Below are 18337 nucleotides of genomic sequence, written 5' to 3'. Positions count from 1 at the left end.
CACACACACACACACACAAAGCACATAGTACATGGCAACTGACACTTCCATACTGGGGAATGTCACTTCTGTAACTTTTTACAGTACTTTAGCCCCCCCTGGTGGAGAGTATTGGTGTTGCAGCACTGTTACACAACATACAGTACATTACATAGGATAACATACCAAGAAGGCACAGCTGGGGTATAATAACTGTACATATGCCAATCTATTCCATGGATTAGATCAAGACAGAACTAAGTCATCTTGTTCTGTGTCCTGACTGCTGTCCTGTCTCTCCTGTCTCTCCTGTCTCTTGTCTACAGCTGTTTGCCATGGTCTTTGCCATGTGTCTGTTCAGAGGCATCCAGTAGGATGACTGACTGCTGTACCGCACGGATGGGAGCTAGAAAAGGGAAATCAGGAGGAAAGAAAAGAAAATGTAACACTTACAAATGTGTTGTTCTTTTTGTATCTGCAAAACAAATTGGTTAGAAAACAAACAAACAAAACAACAACTACAACAACAACAACAACAACCACAACTACAACAACAACAATTACAACAACCACAACAACAACAACTACAACAACTACAACAACAACCACAACAACTACAACAACAACAACAACAACAACAACCACAACAACAACCACAACAACAACAACTACAACAACTACAACAACTACAACTACAACAACTACAACAACAACAACAACAACAACAACCACAACAACAACAACAACAACAACAACAACCACAACAACAACAACAACAACAACAACTACAACAACTACAACTACAACTACAACAACTACAACAACAACAACAACAACAACAACAACAACTACAACCACAACCACTACAACAACAACAACAACAACAACAACTACAACAACAACTACAACAACTACAACTACAACTACAACTACAACAACAACAACCACAACAACAACAACAACAACAACTACAACAACAACAACAACAACCACAACTTGTACTTCTCAGCTGGACTTTTGAGGTACAGGGTGAGGAAAAAAGAAAAAAGAACAGGGATAGAGAGAGCAAAAAAGACAAGAACGTCAGACAAACGTATGTAAAGTGATTTGTGTGTAAAAGTGAAAAAGGTGTTTGGTGAACCAGGTGTAACACAGAGAGGACACGGTTGAAAGTAGGCTTGGTGAACGAGAGGACCAGGTTGAAAGTAGGCTTGGTGAACGAGAGGACACGGTTGAAAGTAGGCTTGGTGAACGAGAGGACACGGTTGAAAGTAGGCTTGGTGAACGAGAGGACACGGTTGAAGCCTGCCTTGCAGCGGAAGTAACCTGAGTTCCCTGATCTGTTTGTGTTGTCTTGCTAGCTAACTGGGACTCAGGCTAGAGCAGAAGGCATTAGGATCTGTTTGTGTTGTCTTGCTAGCTAACTGGGACTCAGGCTAGAGCAGAAGGCATTAGGATCTGTTTGTGTTGTCTTGCTAGCTAACTGGGACTCAGGCTTTTGGATGAAGAATATTTATACTTACTGAGTGAAAAAGTTGGCTTGACTGTAATATAGAAATATGTGTTTTCATGTACACTTTGGCTGTTTCTGTACCCCTCCCTCCTCTCTACCCCTCCGCTCTTCCATCTATTTCTACCACACTCCCTCCCTTTGCCGCTCCCCCCTCCCTCCCCCCTCAACATCCTATTGTTAGAGCCACACCTCCTTAATGTTGTACAAAAGCCTGTCTATAGTGTGTGTGTGTGTGTGTGTGCGTGTGCGCGCGCGCGTGTGTGTGTGTGTGTGTGTGTGTGTGTGTGTGTGTGTGCGTGCGTGTCCTGCCTGCATGTAGCCCCTTTTTGACTATCCTTGAGCTTGAAAGCCGACTTCTGATATTTTGGTTTAATTTTGTATTGTGACGTTCATTGCAATAGTGGTTACATGTGGTTTAGGTGAAAATAAATGTATGTGTGTGTGTGCATTTGTATTGAAAAAAATTATGACATTAAAATGGCATTATTAAAAAAATATCGTCCATGTAGTGAATTCCTTTCCGATGCGTTTAACAAGTGTATATGTTGTAATGCAGGATAGTAGACCTGGTCCCTAGTGCGTCTCATATCCCCAAGCTCATCGCTCCACGGGCGGACGTGTCTGATGGTCCCTAGTGCGTCTCATATCCCCAAGCTCACCGCTCCACGGGCGGACGTGTCTGATGGTCCCTAGTGCGTCTCATATCCCCAAGCTCATCGCTCCACGGGCGGACGTGTCTGATGGTCCCTAGTGCGTCTCATATCCCCAAGCTCATCGCTCCACGGGCGGACGTGTCTGATGGTCCCTAGTGCGTCTCATATCCCCAAGCTCATCGCTCCACGGGCGGACGTGTCTGATGGTCCCTAGTGCGTCTCATATCCCCAAGCTCACCGCTCCACGGGCGGACGTGTCTGATGGTCCCTAGTGCGTCTCATATCCCCAAGCTCATCGCTCCACGGGCGGACGTGTCTGATGGTCCCTAGTGCGTCTCATATCCCCAAGCTCACCGCTCCACGGGCGGACGTGTCTGATGGTCCCTAGTGCGTCTCATATCCCCAAGCTCATCGCTCCACGGGCGGACGTGTCTGATGGTCCCTAGTGCGTCTCATATCCCCAAGCTCATCGCTCCACGGGCGGACGTGTCTGATGGTCCCTAGTGCGTCTCATATCCCCAAGCTCATCGCTCCACGGGCGGACGTGTCTGATGGTCCCTAGTGCGTCTCATATCCCCAAGCTCATCGCTCCACGGGCGGACGTGTCTGATGGTCCCTAGTGCGTCTCATATCCCCAAGCTCATCGCTCCACGGGCGGACGTGTCTGATGACCGCAATTATTTAGGATTTTTAACAAATCGCCGCTTCTATCGTGTCACCATCCTTTTTGGGAAGCAAGAAGAAGTGGACAGGTCGCAAGATGAACTAAACTTGGAAAGTTGTAGAAAATGTTTGGTATTTTATCGTGAAAGAGCCGTTCATACACCTGCCTGTGGAGCGAGAGCTACAGATGTTCCCAACGGCAGACAGCCTTGCCGTTTGTTTTGTTCCACCCGCTGTTCTGACACGGCAGCCTGATAGAACACGATAAAGAGACCATTTCTTATTCACAGGCCGTAACAACAGGTTAATTGACTAGTTTTATGACTTGTGAATTTGCAGTAATGATGCGATCAAGCCAACTGGGAACTCATGACGTCAGTGATCTTTAGGTCGGAAAGTCGGGAGTTTCAGAAAGAGGCCCGAGTTGGTTGACCGGTCAAAACGATTTTTCCCCATCCGGAGGTCGTTTTCCCAGTTGTCTTGAATGTACTGATTTCATTTATTAGGATCCCCATTAGCCCACGCCAATGGAAACTGCTACATTTACATTTTAGTCATTTAGCAGACGCTCTTATCCAGAGCAACTTACAGTAGTGAATGCATACATTACTATATTTGTTTTCTCCATACTGGTCCCCCGTGGGAATCGAACCCACAACCCTGGCGTTGCAAACACCATGCTCTACCAACTGAGCCATACGGTTTAACCACACTAGTCTTATTGAGGTCCAACATATAACGAAAAAGACATTACAGACTTTACAATTTACATCCAGTACATTTAAAAACATGAACATGTAGTGTGTGTGTGTGTGTATCTATCAGTTCCACTTCCATGTCATTACATACACACAACAAGTAGGTCACATGGAGGAGAGGCGTTGTGCCGTGATGTGCTGTTTCTTTATTTGTTTTGTGAAACCAGGTAGGCAGAGGAGGGTCGTTAGTGATTGGAGCTGGTGTTGATTGGTTTGCTGTTCACTTGCGCTATATAAGATGGAAGGGAGTTCCATGCACTCAAAGTTCTATATAATACTCTACATGATACTCTACATTTTCTTTCTGGACCTGGGGACTGTGAAAAGACCCCTGGTGGCATGTCTGGTGGGGTAAGTGTGTGTGTCAGTGTTGTGTGTAATGTCACGGTTCCTCCTGTAGGCAGAGGAGGGTCGTTAGTGATTGGAGCCGGTGTTGATTGGAGCCACCTGGGCTCAGGGTATTTAACAAACTGCTCCACTAACCTGTCGGTCTCCTCGCTCATCTCCGGGCTTGCTTCGCTTGCTCTCTCTCTCCCTGCTCCTCCAGGTATGATCCGGTTTTGTTTGTTCCTTTGTTGGTTTAGTTAGCTTCCACTCAGTCATGTTTACACACACACATTCACGCATCCATGCACCCTACATTATGACATTTCCACACCTCATTCCTTTTTCTTTGTTTATAGTTAATAGTTTTGTTTTATAATAAAGAACGTTTTGAATTGGCCTATACCAGTTGTTGATGTCCTCTCATTTTTGCCACAGGCTATGAGCCGGCCAGTGACAGTAAGTCGACTATGCAAACAATTTGGAATTTCCAACACGTTAATGTTTCTTATAAAAATAAGAAGTGATGCAGTCAGTCTCTCCTCAACTCTCAGCCAATAGAGAGACTGGCATGCATAGTATTATGACCATATGACTGGACATTAATCAAGATAAGGTAACACTAGAGCCTGAAAGACTTGCTTTGTGGAGTTTGGTGTCAAAAAAGCAGAACATCTCTTTAATACTGGAGTCGGAAGTCAGAGATTTCCGAGTTCACAGTTGTTTTGAACGCGGGCATTAATCCATGCCCGGAGCCGACGCTGTCAAGCCCTGACCTGAGAGAGCCTGGTGTGATTTGGGTGGGCATTCTATGTCTGTATTTCTATGTTGGGGATTGCTTTGTTTCGGCCGGGTATGGCTCCCAATCAGGAACAGCTGTACATCGTTGTTGCTGATTGGGAGTCATACTTAGGCAGCATGTTTTTCCTTTGGGTTTTGTGGGTAGATGTTTTCTGTTTAGTGTGTTAGGATACCTGACAGGACTGTTTGGCTGTCGTCTGTGTTTCTTTGTGAAGTGCCTTTTTTTCCCCATCTAAAATAAAAGATGAACAAATTCCACGCTGCACCTTGGTCTACTACTTCAGACAGCCGTTACAGATGCTCAGCGACTATTTTAATAGATTCCTGGGGACTAGTCCCCAATAGGGCTCCCGAATGGCACAGCGGTCTAAGGCACTGCAGTGCTAGAGGTGTCACTACAGACCCTGGTTTGATTCCAGGCTGTATCACAACCAGCTGTGATTGGGAGTCCAACCGGCGCACAATTGGCCCAGCGTCGTCCGGGTTAGTGTTTGGCCAGGGTAAGCCGTCATTGTAAATAAGAATTTGTTCTTAACTGACTTGCCTAGTTAAATAAAAGTTAAATAAATAACATTTAAAAATAAGTGTTGATTGAGCTGTGCTGCATTAAGCTACCATAAGAGGGCAGCATTACACCTCTACATTAGCTAACCTGTAGCCGTGTCCTATATGTGGATTTAGTTGCTTGTTTTATACCTGGGTGAATGTGAACCATTGATGGGGAAATTGTTTTATCCGGTGGTAGTTACCTGCCAGCCAGTCTGGGGGGTGTCACCTGTAGTCATGGTTACTATCAGCATCCATTTTAAAACGGTGACTATGAATCTTATTCTCTTTTCACAAGGTGGTTTGTGGGAAAATCTATGCTGCATAGAAGAAGACTAATACTTTATATTGTCCGTGTTCTTCCATTAACATACATTAGTGTTAGGTCTGATGCTTGTAACGCCGTGACATGGTGTTGTGCTCGTGATTTGATAAGATCGAATGAAATTAAAGTAAAGATACACTCTTAAACGTGTGTATAATTTCAGCCAGTAGTTTTATGAATGCGGTGCTCACCAGTCAAAGCACGCCTCTGTTTTTTTTTTGTTGGGTGTGTACTGATTCATCCAATTCGTGCAATATGTTACGGATACAAATCGTGTGATATGTTACGAATCCAATTCGTACATTATGTTACACACTTGTTGCGCTAAAGATCCCAGAGTGCATCTTTAAGAGTTGTATTCTATGTCTGGCTGCCTGATCGTTGTAGTCTCTGTTTATCTGTACTGTAGGCCGACTATCTGGCTCAGACTCCAGTCTCTATTGTTCCCATGACTTCTATACTAACTCTCATGTTCTCACAACCTATTCTCCATAGAAGGAGAAATCCTTGTAACCACAGATGTAGTCTGAGGGGAACGTTTAACACTCTAACCCTAACCTTAAACTTAACTCTAATTCTAACCCTAACTTTAAACTTAACCCCTAAGTCTAATTCTAACCCTAAACCTAACCCCTAACTCTAACCCTAACCTTAATTGTAACACTAAACCTAACCCCTAACTCTAACCTTAATTGTAACACTAAACCTAACCCCTATGCCTAAATTTGCCTTTTTCGTTGTGTTGATCGGCGAAATGTCCGCTCTTGTTAGAATGGTCCTTGTTTTACTAACTAAGGACATTTTGGTCAAACCAAAAACACACCTCAGCCCTTGACTTAATGAGGCAGGCTGTGACCCCGGCCATACTGTGAGTAGTAGCACACAGATATACCCTGGTATTATGTGGCTGAGCGACGAGGAGACAGACCACCAGATATACCCTGGTATTATGTGGCTGAGTGGTGAGGAGACAGACCACCAGATATACCCTGGTATTATGTAGCTGAGCGATGAGGAGACAGACCACCAGATATACCCTGGCATTATGTAGCTGAGTGATGAGGAGACAGACCACCAGATATACCCTGGTATTATGTAGCTGAGCGATGAGGAGACAGACCACCAGATATACCCTGGTATTATGTGGCTGAGCGATGAGGAGACAGACCACCAGATATACCCTGGTATTATGTGGCTGAGTGACGAGGAGACAGACCACCAGATATACCCTGGTATTATGTAGCCATGAGGAGACAGACCACCAGATATACCCTGGTATTATGTAGCTGAGTGATGAGACAGACCACCAGATATACCCTGGTATTATGTAGCTGAGTGACGAGGAGACAGACCACCAGATATACCCTGGCATTATGTAGCTGAGCGATGAGGAGACAGACCACCAGATATACCCTGGCATTATGTAGCTGAGCGATGAGGAGACAGACCACCAGATATACCCTGGTATTATGTGGCTGAGTGACGAGGAGACAGACCACCAGATATACCCTGGTATTATGTAGCTGAGCGACGAGGAGACAGACCACCAGATATACCCTGGTATTATGTAGCTGAGCGATGAGGAGACAGACCACCAGATATACCCTGGTATTATGTGGCTGAGCGATGAGGAGACAGACCACCAGATATACCCTGGCATTATGTAGCCATGAGGAGACAGACCACCAGATATACCCTGGTATTATTTGGCTGAGTGATGAGGAGACAGACCACCAGATATACCCTGGTATTATGTAGCTGAGTGACGAGGAGACAGACCACCAGATATACCCTGGTATTATGTGGCTGAGCGATGAGGAGACAGACCACCAGATATACCCTGGCATTATGTAGCCATGAGGAGACAGACCACCAGATATACCCTGGTATTATGTAGCTGAGTGACGAGGAGACAGACCACCAGATATACCCTGGTATTATGTAGCTGAGTGACGAGGAGACAGACCACCAGATATACCCTGGTATTATGTAGCTGAGTGACGAGGAGACAGACCACCAGATATACCCTGGTATTATGTAGCTGAGTGACGAGGAGACAGACCACCAGATATACCCTGGTATTATGTAGCTGAGCGATGAGGAGACAGACCACCAGATATACCCTGGTATTATGTGGCTGAGTGATGAGGAGACAGACCACTAGATATACCCTGGTATTATGTAGCTGAGCGACGAGGAGACAGACCACCAGATATACCCTGGCATTATGTAGCTGAGTGGTGAGGAGACAGACCACCAGATATAGCCTGGTATTATGTAGCTGAGCGATGAGGAGACAGACCACCAGATATACCCTGGTATTATGTAGCTGAGCGACGAGGAGACAGACCACCAGATATACCCTGGCATTATGTAGCTGAGTGGTGAGGAGACAGACCACCAGATATACCCTGGTATTATGTAGCTGAGCGATGAGGAGACAGACCACCAGATATACCCTGGTATTATGTGGCTGAGCGATGAGGAGACAGACCACCAGATATACCCTGGCATTATGTAGCCATGAGGAGACAGACCACCAGATATACCCTGGTATTATGTAGCTGAGTGATGAGGAGACAGACCACCAGATATACCCTGGTATTATGTGGCTGAGCGATGAGGAGACAGACCACCAGATATACCCTGGCATTATGTAGCCATGAGGAGACAGACCACCAGATATACCCTGGTATTATGTAGCTGAGTGACGAGGAGACAGACCACCAGATATACCCTGGTATTATGTAGCCATGAGGAGACAGACCACCAGATATACCCTGGCATTATGTAGCTGAGCGACGAGGAGACAGACCACCAGATATACCCTGGTATTATGTAGCTGAGTGATGAGGAGACAGACCACCAGATATACCCTGGTATTATGTAGCTGAGTGACGAGGAGACAGACCACCAGATATACCCTGGTATTATGTGGCTGAGTGACGAGGAGACAGACCACCAGATATACCCTGGTATTATGTAGCTGAGTGACGAGGAGACAGACCACCAGATATACCCTGGCATTATGTAGCCATGAGGAGACAGACCACCAGATATACCCTGGCATTATGTAGCCATGAGGAGACAGACCACCAGATATACCCTGGTATTATGTGGCTGAGTGATGAGGAGACAGAACACCAGATATACCGTGGTATTATGTGGCTGAGCGATGAGGAGACAGACCACCAGATATACCCTGGTATTATGTAGCTGAGTGATGAGGAGACAGACCACCAGATATACCCTGGTATTATGTGGCTGAGTGGTGAGGAGACAGACCACCAGATATACCCTGGTATTATGTAGCTGAGTGACGAGGAGACAGACCACCAGATATACCCTGGTATTATGTGGCTGAGTGACGAGGAGACAGACCACCAGATATACCCTGGTATTATGTGGCTGAGTGATGAGGAGACAGACCACTAGATATACCCTGGCATTATGTGGCTGAGCCATGAGGAGACAGACCACCAGATATACCCTGGTATTATGTAGCTGAGTGATGAGGAGACAGACCACTAGATATACCCTGGCATTATGTAGCTGAGCGACGAGGAGACAGACCACCAGATATACCCTGGTATTATGTAGCCATGAGGAGACAGACCACCAGATATACCCTGGTATTATGTAGCTGAGTGACGAGGAGACAGACCACCAGATATACCCTGGTATTATGTGGCTGAGTGACGAGGAGACAGACCACCAGATATACCCTGGTATTATGTAGCCATGAGGAGACAGACCACCAGATATACCCTGGTATTATGTAGCTGAGTGACGAGGAGACAGACCACCAGATATACCCTGGTATTATGTAGCTGAGTGACGAGGAGACAGACCACCAGATATACCCTGGTATTATGTGGCTGAGTGATGAGGAGACAGACCACCAGATATACCCTGGTATTATGTAGCTGAGTGATGTGGAGACAGACCACCAGATATACCCTGGTATTATGTAGCTGAGTGACGAGGAGACAGACCACCAGATATACCCTGGTATTATGTAGCCATGAGGAGACAGACCACCAGATATACCCTGGTATTATGTAGCTGAGCGACGAGGAGACAGACCACCAGATATACCCTGGTATTATGTAGCTGAGCGACGAGGAGACAGACCACCAGATATACCCTGGTATTATGTAGCTGAGCGACGAGGAGACAGACCACCAGATATACCCTGGTATTATGTGGCTGAGTGACGAGGAGACAGACCACCAGATATACCCAGGTATTATGTGGCTGAGTGACGAGGAGACAGACCACCAGATATACCCTGGTATTATGTGGCTGAGTGACGAGGAGACAGACCACCAGATATATCCAGGCATTTTGTCCATTGTGTATTTCCATTTGCGGAATATTTAGTTAAAGCCTGAAATAAAATAAAAAAGGGCTACATGTAATTAAATTGTACAAATATTTAGCTTCAATGTGGTAAATGGTACGTGTATATAGATTGTGTATAGGTGTCACGGTTGTCGTAGGATGAAGCGGACCAAAGTCCAGCGTGATTATCGTTCCACATATTTTATTGAACTGTGAAACTATGCAATGCATACAAAAACAACAAACCGTGACGAAGCGTTAACATACACGTACTCAAAATCAATCTCCCACAAACCCAGGTGGGTGAAAACACCTTAAGTATGATCTCCAATTAGAGACAACGATGACCAGCTGCCTCTAATTGGAGATCATCCCAAACAAAAACCCCACATAGAAATAAAAAACCTAGAACATAACAACATAGAAAAACTAAACTAGAAGAAAAAAACTGTCACGCCCTGACCTACTCTACCATAGAAAATAACAGCTTTCTATGGTCAGGACGTGACAATAGGCTTGTCTCCCATATGAATATTCACTTTGTGCAAGACAGGGTTCAAATGCCTTCTGTTACTTTATTTCTGTATTAATTTATCTGTATATGTTATGTAAGTCTGTATGTATATTATTGTACTGCTCTAGGGATGTAATTATTGTTTGGATAACCTTATTGACTACTACGTATTGATTTATACTTAACCTTGTTTTTCACTCTGTATGAAATGCCCAATGCAGAGAACAGCGGAAGGAGAATTATCATTGAATTACCACAGTGATTTATTGTAATGTTTGTTTATCTGTTAATTAATACCATAAGGGACGGGTTGCCAACTGGCGATTTGACATGAAAATAACATTTCATTCATTCATTCATTCATTCACAGAAAGCTGCTGACCCTGAATCAGTGCAGACAGAGGCTTTTTATGTTGTGTGTGTGTGTGCGTGCGTGCGTTTGTTTGTTTGGTTTTACTATCCTTGCGGGGACCAGAAGCCCTCACAAGTATAGTAAAATCAGGAAAAGTGGGGACATTTCACCGGTCATCACAAGGAAAAAGGCTATTTTAGGCTTAGGGGTTATGTTTAGGGTTAGAATTAGAGTTAGGGGTGAGGTTAGGGTTAGGGAAAATTTGATTTTGAATGGGAATCAATTGTTTGATCCACACAAGGAAAGTAAAACAAGTGTGTGTGTGTGTGTGTGTGTGTGTGTGTGTGTGTGTGTGTGTGTGTGTGTGTGTGTGTGTGTGTGTTTGTTGGTGGTGCGCGGGTCAGCTGTTTGTTCACCTGCACCAACCCACAATTGCTAATAACCCATCTGCAACTGCCCGACTATTATATGTGATAAAGTGAATATCTGAGGTCCGCACCCGACCCTAATCCAGTAATATAGAAAATGCGTCTTCATTAGTAAGTGCATCAAAGACGTCGTCCCCACTGTGACTGTACGTACATATCCCAACCGGCTATGACACTCGTCGGCTGTGGCAGGGCTTGCAAACTATCACGGATTACAAAAGGGAAACCTAGCCGCGAGCTGCCCAGTGACGCAAACCTACCAGACAAGATAAATGCCTTCTATGCTCGCTTCGAGGCAAGCGACACTGAACCATGCATGAGTTCTGGATGGCTGTGTGATCTCGCTCTCCACAGCCGATGTGAGTAAAACCTTTTAAACAGGTTAACATTCACAAGGCCGTGGGGCCAAACGGATTACCAGGATACCTACACTGTGCATGCGTTGACCAGCTGTCTTCACTGATATTTTCAACCTCTCCCTGACCCAGTCTGTAATACCTACATGTTTCAATGTTTCAAGCAGACCACTATAGTCCCTGAGCCCAAGAACGCCAAGGGATCTCACATCTGTAGCAATGAAATGCTTTGAAAGGCTGGTCATGGCTCACAGCAACACCATCCTCTCAGACACCCTGAACCCACTCCAATTCGCATACCGTCCCAACAGAGTTAAAGTGATAAGTCTTTTGTGTTGACCCCCCCCCCCCCCCCCCCCAAACCTTCTCAATTAAATGTCAACTGCAAAGTACGGTTACCGGGCGGAAGTACAGTATATCATGAAAAAGTGTATCATTTTGTATTATCTGTTATTTACAAACTTTGCCATGAAATGAGGAGCAGCAGCAGTACAGAACCATCACTAGACCGACACATTAGATGGCACATTCCTCACACATATATAATTAAAAGGGCCAGATGTGCAATTAAAGGGGAATTACATTCAAAAAAATATATTTGTTTGTTTTCTTCAACAATAGTCTTCTGGTGTGATTTAACCAGTGATTCTGCTGACCAAGACCCGGGTCTGAGGAGCTATTTGGCGTAGCAGCTGCCTATCAAGCTAGCGAGGTTTACTTGAGGGCTTGAACGCAGCCCCACGACGCGGTTAGCCATTGTGGCTGGGACCGTGGATTGTCCAAGGGTTTGTGGCTGTCTAGATCCCTGCTGTTTGCTGTGTTCAATTTAACAGTGTAACCGACGTTGCTAGCTACCATGACAAAGTGAGGGAAATCATTTCTGAAAAATTGAAAGTGGACCACAGGAAGATTGAGGTGGAGCGCGCCCACTGGACTGGAAAACCCACCACCGGCCCGAGTGGCAGGCCCATGCCGATTAGTGGTCAAGTTCCTGAGGTTCAAGGACAAGGTAGCTGTTTTGGAAAGAGCCAAGAACTTCAGAGGAATGTATATCTTCCTCAACGAGGACTATGCTGAAGCTGTGCACCAGAAGAGGAAAGAACTGATCCCAGCCATGAAAAGCTGCCAGAGCGTGTGGGGACATTGCTTACATCCGCTATGACAGGCTCATTGTCCACCCTCCATGCCAGAAGCCTGGAAGGGAGGAGAGAGCCAAGCCTGTGGGTTTGTAGCTTCAACCCCGCAACACACACACACACACACACACCAATTGATTATTAATGGACTACTAAATGTGTATTTTTTTTCAAATCTTGATTTGTTTGCTCTTTTTCATATTAAGATCATCCACATGTATTGATGACATTTTTACTAATACTGTAGAACTTTGTTCTAAAGCTGTATCCGTACCCATTGGATACAGTGATCACAATATAGTGGCTATATCCAGGAGTTCCAAAAGCTGGGCCTAAAATAGTGCATAAGAGATCATACAAAAGATTTTGCTGTGACTCTTATGTGGATGATGTTAAAAAAATATTTGTTGGTCTGATGTGATTAATGAGGAGCATCCAGACGTTGCACTTGATGAATTTATGAAATTGCTTCTTCCAATTATTGATAAACATGGACGTGTTAAGAAACGGACTGTTAGAATTGTTAAGGCTCCATGGATTGATGAGGAATTGTATTGGTCACATACACATGGTTAGCAGATGTTATTAGGAGTGTAGCAAAATGCTTGTGCTTCTAGTTCCGACAGTGCAGTAATATCTAACAATTCCACAACAGATACCTAATACACAGAAATCTAAGTAAAGGAATGGAATAAGAATACATACAAGTATACGAATGAGCAATGACAGAGTGACATAGGCTAAGATGCAGTAGATGGTATAAAATACAGTATATACATATGAGATGAGTAATGTAAGATATGTAAACATTATTAAAGTGACTAGTGATCCATTTATTAAAGTGGGTCAATAATTCTTCAAGTCTGTATGTAGGTAGCAGCCTCTCTGTGCTAATGATGGCTGTTTAACAGTCTGATGGCCTTGAGATAGAAGCTGTTTTTCAGTCTCTCGGTCCCAGCTTTGATGCACCTGTACTGACCTCGCCTTCTGGATGATAGTGGGGTGAACAGGCAGTGGCTCGGGTGGTTGTTGTCCTTGATGATCTTTTTGGCCTTCCTGTGACATCGGCCGCTGTAGGTGTCCTGGAGGGCAGGTAGTTTGCACCCGGTGATGCGTTGTGCAGTCCTCACTATCCTCTGGAGAGCCTTGCTGTTGTGGGCGGAGCAGCTGCCGTACCAGGCAGTGATACAGCCCGACAGGATGCTCTCAATTGTGCATCTGTAAAAGTTTGTGAGGGTTTTAGGCGACAAGCCAAATTTGTTCAGCCTCCTGAGGTTAAAGAGGCGCTGTTGCGCCTTCTTCACCACATTGTTTGTGTGGGTGGACCATTTCAGTTTGTCCGTGATGTGTATGCCGAGGAACTTAAAACTTTCCACCTTCTCCACTGCTGTCCCATCGATGTGGATAGGGGGTGCTCCCTCTGCTGTTTCCTGAAGTCTACAATCATCTCCTTTGTTTTGTTGACGTTGAGTCAGAGATATTTTCCAGGCACCACACTCCGAGATCCCTCACCTCCTCCCTGTAGGCTGTCTTGTCGTTGTTGGTAATCAAGCCTACTACTGTTGTGTCGTCTGAAAACGTGATGATTGAGTTGGAGGCGTGCTTGGCCACGCAGTCATGGGTGAACAGGAAGTACAGGAGAGGGCTGAGAACGCACCCTTGTGGGGCCCCAACTTTGAGGAACAGCGAAATGGAGATGTTTTTTTTCCTTCCTTCACCACCTGGGGTCGGCCCGTCAGGATATTCTCTTGATAAATGTGTGAATTGGACAGTTTTCCTGTTATGCTAAGCACCCCAATGTAAAGAGTATTTTCGGTTGTCAGGGAAAATGTATGGAGTAAAAAGTACATTATTTTCTTTAGGAATGTAGTGAAGTAAAAGTTGTAAAAAATCTAAATAATAAAGTAAAGTACATAAAGTAAAGTACACAAAGTAAAGTACATAAAACTACTTAAGTAGTGCTTTAAAGTATTTTTTATTAAGTACTTTACACCACTGGTTACTCATTGTGTATTTATTCCTTGTGTTATTATTTTTCTATATGTTTCTCTCTGCGTTGTTGGGAAGAGCCCATCAGTCAGCATTTCCCTGTTAGTCTACACCTGTTGTTTACCAGTCATGTGACAAATAACATTAGATTTTCTCTGATATTGTCATGTTTTAGATGGACTGTTATATGACGACTTGTCCGTCTGGCAGCAAGTATGTTTCAGTAGTGGGCCGACTCCGTTGGCAATGCAGGATTGATTGAATAATGTAATGTAATTAACAGTCTTATAACCAAATTAGTATTTCTGTGTACGTTTTGATGATCAAAATGGTTATGAAATATTTTGAGTTTTTGCTTCTCTTGGCTTGAGAAACAGAACAAGTCTCCTGCATCTTCAAACCTGCCATCTCTTCTCTCCTCGTAAAAAACTCCTGCCAGGAAAGGGACGAGTGGGGTATGCACACACACACACACACACACACACACACACACACACACACATCAGGAAAGCGGAGAGCAGTCTGAGCAGGGGATTGCGGGAGCGATGGATGGGGGTGCTCAGTTAGTTTTAACCCCCTCTGTTTCAAGAGGAGGGAAACTTTCATTGGTTGCTGATTTATAGGTGGTTAGACTCCCACTGGAAGCTGAAGGTTTTTTCCCTCCTATGTTAACCCCCCCCCAGACATAAAACTTTAGTCTCTTCCTGTGTTGTGTTTAACCAGTGTGGAAGGTGTTAGGTCCGGTCGGAGGGGTGTAATAGTGTGTTAGGCAGTAAGAAGAGGACAGCTCCCAGAAGGACAGGTACCCCAGAAGAGGTCCCTTAGGACAGCTCCAACAGAAGAGGTCCCTTAGGACAGGTACCCCAGAAGAGGTCCCTTAGGACAGGTACCCCAGAAGAGGTCCCTAAGGACAGGTATAACAGAAGAGGTCATTTAGGGCAGGTACCCCAGAAGAGGTCCTTTAGGACAGGTACCCCAGAAGAGGTCCCTTAGGACAGGTACCCCAGAAGAGGTCCCTAAGGACAGGTACCCCAGAAGAGGTCCTTTAGGACAGGTACCCCAGAAGAGGTCCCTTAGGACAGGTACCCCAGAAGAGGTCCCTTAGGACAGGTACCCCAGAAGAGGTCCCTAAGGACAGGTATAACAGAAGAGGTCATTTAGGGCAGGTACCCCAGAAGAGGTCCCTTAGGACAGGTGATACAGAAGAGGTCCCTTAGGACAGGTACCCCAGAAGAGGTCCCTTAGGACAGGTGATACAGAAGAGGTCCCTTAGGACAGGTACCCCAGAAGAGGTCATTTAGGACAGGTACAACAGAAGAGGTCCCTTAGGACAGGTACAACAGAAGAGGTAATTTAGGGCAGGTACCCCAGAAGAGGTCCCTTAGGACAGGTACAACAGAAGAGGTAATTTAGGGCAGGTACCCCAGAAGAGGTCCCTTAGGACAGGTACAACAGAAGAGGTCATTTAGGACAGGTACAACAGAAGAGGTCCCTTAGGACAGGTGTAACAGAAGAGGTCCCTTAGGACAGGTACAACAGAAGAGGTCCCTTAGGACAGCTCCAACAGAAGAGGTCCCTTAGGACAGGTACAACAGAAGAGGTCCCTTAGGACAGCTCCAACAGAAGAGGTCCCTTAGGGCAGGTACAACAGAAGAGGTAATTTAGGGCAGGTACAACAGAAGAGGTCCCTTACGACAGGTATAACAGAAGAGGTCATTTAGGACAGGTACAACAGAAGAGGTAATTTAGGGCAGGTACAACAGAAGAGGTCCTTTAGGACAGGTGTGACAGAAGAGGTCCCTTAGGACAGGTATAACAGAAAAAATATCATAGTAAAGAAATTGACCAATGAGAAAGTGTAACCGGCGGGATATGAACCCAGGTCTCCATTAGAATGCTTCCTATTGGTCCTAGGGCCGACGCTGATTTTGAAGTCACATGCAGGGCTACCCATCACGTGACCATGAGCAACCGTGACCGATTCATGTCCCCCCCCCTCTCTGACCTCCTCCTCCACGACAGACCGGGCCCCACGTTGTCTGTGCCAATGTAAATGGTAAGATATGAACCCATTGGGTGAAACCACAGTCCTGACCATTAGACCCAAGAGGACATTTCCTATTTGCCTGAGGACTGACGCTGATTCTGACCGACTCATGTCCGCTACAATGGAAAAAAGGGAAGCGCTGAGGGCTTGAGAATCTTGCATGGAGATCAAATCAAATCAAATGTCATTGGTCACATACACATGATTAGCAGATGTTATTGCGGGTGTAGTGAAATGCTTGTGTTTCTAGCACTGACAGTAATATCTAACAATTCACAACATATACCCAATACACACAAATTGGGCGGCAGCGTAGCCTAGTGGTTAAAGCATTAGACTTGTAACTGAAAGGTTGCAAGATCAAAACCCCTGAGCTGACAAGGTACAAATCTGTCGTTCTGCCCCCTGAACAAGGCAGTTAACCCACCGTTCCTAGGCTGTCATTGAAAATAAGAATATGTTCTTAACTGACTTGCCTAGTTAAATAAAGGTAAAATAAAAATATCTAAGTAGGAATGAATTAAGACTATATATGGATGAGTGATGTCAGACTGGAATGGACTAAGATACAGACTAAGATACAGTAGAGTAGTATAGAATACATTGTATACACATGAGATGAGTAATGCAAGATATTATTAAGATACTGTAGAATAGTATAGAATACAGTAAATAAATATGAGATGGGTAATGCCAGATATGTAAACATTATTAAAGTCTTGGAGCCCGACAGGATGCTTTCAATTGTGCATCTGTAAAAGTTTGTGGGTTTTAGTTTGTGACAAGTCAAATTTCTTTAGCCTCCTGAGGTTGCACGTTTTTCACCACACTGTCTGTGTGGGTGGTCCATTTCAGTTTGTCAGTGATGTTTACGCCAAGGAACTTGTACACTGTGGTCCTGTCGAAGTGGATGGGGGGGTGTTTCCTGAAGTCCACGATGACGTTGAGTGAGAGGTTGTTTTCCTGGCACCACACTCCCAGTGCCCTCACCTCCTCCCTGTAGGCGGCCTCGTCATCGTTGGTAATCAAGACAAGTACTGTTGTGTCACTGTTGTGTCGTCTGCAAACTTGATGATTGAGTTGGAGGCGTGCGTGGCCACGCAGTCACGGGTGAACAGGGAGTACAGGAGGGAGCTGAGCACGCACCCTTGCGGGGCCCCAGTGTTGAGGATCAGCAGAATACCTTCACCACCTGGGGGGCGGCCCGTCAGGAAGTCCAGGACACAGTTGCACAGGGCGGGGTTCAGACCCAGGGCCTCGAGTTAAATTATGAGCTTGGAGGGAACTGTTGTGTTGAATTCTGAGCTATAGTCAATAAACAGCATTCTAACATACAGTTGATGTCGGAAGTTTACATACACTTAGGTTGGAGTCATTAAAACTCATTTTTCAACCACTCCACAAATGTCTTGTTAACAAACTATAGTTTTGGCAAGTCGGTTATGACATCTACTTTGTGCATGACACAAGTCATTTTTCCAACAATTGTTTACAGACAGATTATTTCACTTATAAATCACTGTATCACATTTCCAGTGGGTCAGAAGTTTACATACACTAAGTTGACTGTGCCATTAAACAGCTTGGAAAATTCCAGAAAATGATGTCA

At 45.1% G+C, this 18337-nt stretch overlaps 1 protein-coding gene across 3 annotated transcripts in view; it reads left to right on the top strand.

Annotated features, from left to right (window-relative positions):
- LOC106561726 (tetraspanin-18B) overlaps positions 1–1987 on the top strand; it is a 106142-nt gene extending 104155 nt beyond the window's left edge. For all 3 annotated transcript variants that reach the window (XM_045688562.2, XM_045688564.2, XM_045688563.2), the window contains one exon: positions 306–1987. In XM_045688562.2, coding sequence (XP_045544518.1) covers positions 306–353 — 48 coding nt within the window. In that variant the 3' untranslated portion in view covers positions 354–1987. The remainder of the gene's footprint in view (positions 1–305) is intronic.
- Positions 1988–18337: the final 16350 nt, after the last annotated feature.

This window comes from Salmo salar, chromosome 10, assembly GCF_965601325.2.
Source record: "Salmo salar chromosome 10, fSalSal1, whole genome shotgun sequence".
Taxonomy (NCBI): Eukaryota; Metazoa; Chordata; class Actinopteri; order Salmoniformes; family Salmonidae; genus Salmo; species Salmo salar.
This window is presented reverse-complemented; position numbering and strand designations above follow the sequence as displayed.